The sequence below is a fragment of the Chrysochloris asiatica genome, unplaced genomic scaffold (genome assembly GCF_000296735.1).
Source record: "Chrysochloris asiatica unplaced genomic scaffold, ChrAsi1.0 scaffold00054, whole genome shotgun sequence".
NCBI lineage: Eukaryota > Metazoa > Chordata > Mammalia > Afrosoricida > Chrysochloridae > Chrysochloris > Chrysochloris asiatica.
Window position 1 is genome coordinate 10,875,429 of NW_006408572.1, and position 4,391 is coordinate 10,879,819.

The following is a 4,391-nucleotide window of genomic DNA, read 5'->3' on the forward strand; positions in this document are numbered from 1 at the left end:
CTCATCTTTCTCCCGCGGAGCGGCTGGTAGTTTCGAACCGCTGACCTTAAGGTTCGCAGCCCGATTCGTAACCACTACGCTACTAGAGCTCCTTCTACCGTAGTATACTTGAAAAAAACAAAACAAGGAGGAAGGCAGAGGTGGTCTGCTTCCACAGCAGCTTGGGAAGGGGAGATAATCATCTCCCACCTAAACTGGAAATAAGGGGAAGGCTCTTAAAACCCCAATGGGAGGCCCTCGGTGGTGCAAATGGTTAACATGCTCAGTCACTAACCAAAAGGCTGGAGGTTCAAGTCCACCCAGAGGCACTTCGGAAGAAAGGCTTGACAGTTGATCTGTTTCTGAAAAATCAGCCACTGGGTATGGAGCACAGTTCTGCTTCTGTTCTGACATGCATGAGGTCACCATGAGCCAGAGACAACTTCATAGCAACTGACTGGTTGGAAAACCCAAATAAGGCCCTGTAACACACTAACACACCAAGACGTCTTGCCTCACAGTTACGACAATTTATGCTTCGCAAAGCAGAGAAGTGAAGCAAGAAGAAGGAGTTGGACCATCCCAGTGGTCTTTGTCTTCCACAACCCCTGAGGTAACAACTGCAACACAGTGTTCACACTGAGGAAGTAAACATGCCCTTACTGTCCCTCAGTTCTACACACAGCCACAGAGCAGACACATGTGCAGCCAATTCCAACACATTTGATTTCTCACTCAGCCCAGGAGAGGTAAGCATGAAAGGCCATTTTACAGACAAGGGTGGGACAAGGTAAGATGCTGAAGGTCACACAGCTAGACCTGGATGGAATGCAGGTCTCTTTTTCATATAGCATACGCTTCCCAAGCACTGGCTCTGGCATCATCACATAAGAAACTTATTACTAATTTAGAAAAATAGAGATCGCAGGCCCTTTTCCTGGAAAGCTGTGCTGCAGGTGAGGGCATGGAGAGTGGGTGTTTTGATAAGCACTCTGGGAAAGCAGCAGGTGCAATTAATTCTGGGAACCAGATTCTAAACAGGTGGTCCCGAGGGCTGAGGAAGGAGGTGGTGGCGTGCCGTGGAGTCGGTTCCCACTCACAGTGACACAGAAGAGGGTTTCCGAGGCTGTAAATCTTTACGGGAGCAGAACGCCTCATCTTTCTCCCGCGGAACAGCTGGTAGTTTCGAACTGCTGACCTTGGGGTTTGCAGCCCAATTCGTTCGCAGCCCAATTCGTAACCACTACGCTACTAGAGCTCCTTGAGGAAGGCGGAGAGAACCACAATCCGGAGGGACCTTGGAGGTTGACTTGGCCTACTTTCAGCTCTCGTTTTACCCAAACCCACTGCTGCTCTCAGCACAGAGGCTTGTTAACTCACTTGGTGCCACTTCCTGCTGCTTTCATCTCGCCTTCCTTGTCCCATAGAACAATCACCTTCTTCCTACTGACCTGAATTCCTTGCTTATTTACCCCAGCTCTGGGGCCGGCCAGAGCGCTCGCGTGCACACATAGACCCCCTGACAGCGCATAGCGTGCACGTCTCCACCACGACGGCCACGCTCGTGAGGCCCCACATTCACTAGAGGGTGCAGGCTGAGGCCCAACGGGGACCGCCAGGCAGGCACTTCCACAGATGGCAAAAGACCTCTGATGCCAAAACTCGCCAAGCGTTTCCACTGTCAGAGGAGGCAGGAGGCGCCGGACACCTTCAGGCCGCATAAAGGCGCCAGCTGGGGCTACCTAGATAACGATGCACGAGCCTTACCGACCTTGGGACACCCCTCTGCGTCCGGAATCCCGGGGGTCGCGGTTTACTGACTTTCCCCACCGAGTCGTAAGACTGCAAGATCAGCCCAGCTATCCAGGCATCCGCTCCTGTCAGCGCCCACTGTCCCCCGACGGTCCCCACACTGTTCCTCTCTGTTCTGAGCCCCTACCCGTGCGCTCGGCGCCCGCCCATCACCCAGCCACACACCTGTAGTCCTCGCCGGGCGCCGAGCCCCTCTCCAGAGGCGACTACCTCTGCAAATCTGGTTACAGTCGCGAACACCGCGCCGGGGTTGTAGCCTCTCGCCAAGTCCCGGCATCTGCTCAAGCCCCGCCCCTCCACGGGCCCGGCGAGCCGGGCGGGGCAGGCACCACCTAAGGGGTGGGGCCTGGACCGCCCAGGCCGCTCGTCCACGCCACCTGGTGGCTGGGCAATGTCAGCCAGTTGCAGACAGGGCCACGAATCCTGCGTGTCACGCCTAGGAGCCCGCAGGCGTCTCGGGAGTCCCCAGCTCTCCACACGTCTGTCCTTGCAAGGAACAGACCCTGGCGGGCGGGCGAGTTTAACCAGAGGGCCGCCAACTTGTTCACCAGAAACCTCCCTGTCCCCCAAAGTAAAGCGAGGTTGGCCAGGCGAGCGGAAGCGTGGCTGTGACCCCACAGGAGGGGTGGGCGGAGCGGGGGTGCGGCTTGGGGTGGGGGCTTCGGGGAAGGAGGAGAAAAGGGAAGCTGCGACGCCCTGCTTCCTTCTCTCACTGCAACCGAGCACCCCACTTCCTCCTCCAACTTCTATTTTCTTTGGGTGCTGTTAACCCTTAAAATGCCTGCACCTTTGCTGTGCGGACGGATGGGAGCTCCCCCTCCTTCTTCAGAAACTTTCGTAGAACTATCAGCCAATCCAGACTGTCAGCGCTGCTCCCCCAGTCTCCTGGTCTGACACCCACCTTCCTTTGCTGGCGCCATTTCCCAGCCCCTGGGACTGCTGCCTTCTGGGTCAGACCCTGTCTTTGCCTCTCCCCTAGTCCCCAGCGATGACACAACACATGGTATGCTCATAGCATTGAGTTGGAAGTTCTTGTTACGGAATCCCAGAAGTCCTCGCTTCAGTTACCGAATTCACAAAATGGGGATGAGAAAGTTGGTTTCTGTGCACTCAAGCAGCCCTGGCAATGAAAGAACAGCATTTCTTTTTAGGGTTAATACAGGGTAAGACCGGAATTTCCACTTCCACTATAGAAGGGGACTCTTGTCACAGTATCGGTTAGAGGCATCCAAAATGGGCCACAAGGTCATAACGTTATTGTTGGTCAGAAGCCACAGACCTCCTACCTGAGGCCTTGAGAGATGTGAATACCAGTGACTTCTTTCCTGACCCCTTTTAAATACCAAGAAAAGGCAACCTAACTTCTCCAAAGGGATACACACAGTAGTCTCAGCTGAACACAGAAGGCATCTTCCAGCTTATAGTTAGCGATCGAAGAGAAAGACAACCCCATTTACTGCTGCAACTTCGACACCACTCCACATCGGGAATCTGTAGGTGGAGAAAACAGTTAAGGACTCCACAACTAACTAAAAGGTTGATAGTTCAACCCCACCCAGAGACACGTTGGAAGAAAGGCCTGGTGATATGCTTCTGATCCTTCACAGGTTTGCAAATCCTATGGATCACAATTACACACCAAACATAAGTCAGAATTGCCTGGATGGCAAATGTTACTTTTCATCCATCGCTTCAACCTTAGCCCTTGCATGTGTAATAATGTACACAAGGTCATACTACTTGATAAGGATGGGTAAGAACTTTCGTTTTTTGTTCTCCCAACTTTTTGGGTGGAAGCAGCTTAGAGGTGGCCGGGAGAGGAAAGAGGAGCTAGAGCTGACTGGGAACCAGGAAATTGAAGCAAGAATGACACAGTGTGTGCCAGATCAAAATGTTAAATGTTGAGATGTTAGAGAAGTTATGGGATTTGTCATTTCTTCCTCCATGGGCCATATCTTTGCTGTTCCTAAAACTGAAGATGAAGGACAGCCAAACCAGAGGTGCTGATTAGTGCTCATACCTAGGGAGCTCAGCATCACAGAAAGTGAGCTCGGCCCCCTTCTGCAACACCGGAGAAGTGGACACGATCTGTTCTGTCAGAAGCTGTAGCCCATGTGTTTGTTGAGTTTGTGCATTCCTTTTCCACTCAAAACTGAGCTCAGTCTGGGTTTCTGGCTCTTGAGTGCAGGAAACATAATCAGCACCTGACACCTTGTGGCCAGAATTTAGAACTACAGCCACAAGGCAAGCTCTACATTCCCCAAAGTGACTGATAAGACTAATTTAGCACCTGATTACATCCGCTTTCTACAGCTCTTCTGTTGGTTCATTCTTTTATGTCTATGTATAATTTGTCTCCTTGATTTTAGTGTGTAATATTTTTGAAGAGGAGTCTGTCCCTGTCTCCACTTCCTCAACCTACATCCAACCTACATGTTCTGCGAAAGGTTGCAATGATACTCCAAATGCCAGATCCAATGGTCTCATTTTCTTGCCTCACAAGACATGTGTTTGTGTTTTGACACCTCCTTGATAATTTCTCCTTGGCATCTCCTCCTCTGTATCTGAACACTATTTCTGCTTTACGTCATTTTCTTCAT

General features: G+C 51.7%; 1 protein-coding gene across 3 annotated transcripts in view; it reads right to left on the minus strand.

Annotated features, from left to right (window-relative positions):
* The window catches only part of PIK3R5 (phosphoinositide-3-kinase, regulatory subunit 5), a 73,676-nt gene extending 71,601 nt beyond the window's left edge, over nucleotides 1–2,075 (minus strand). For 2 of the 3 annotated variants that reach the window (XM_006863418.1, XM_006863419.1), the window contains exon 1: nucleotides 1,957–2,075. Coding sequence is in view for 1 of the 3 variants with exons in the window: in XM_006863417.1 (XP_006863479.1) it covers nucleotides 1,957–2,068 (112 nt within the window). In the remaining 2 variants the exon portion in view is untranslated. The remainder of the gene's footprint in view (nucleotides 1–1,956) is intronic. The other variant, XM_006863417.1, reaches the window with a different exon arrangement.
* Nucleotides 2,076–4,391: the final 2,316 nt, after the last annotated feature.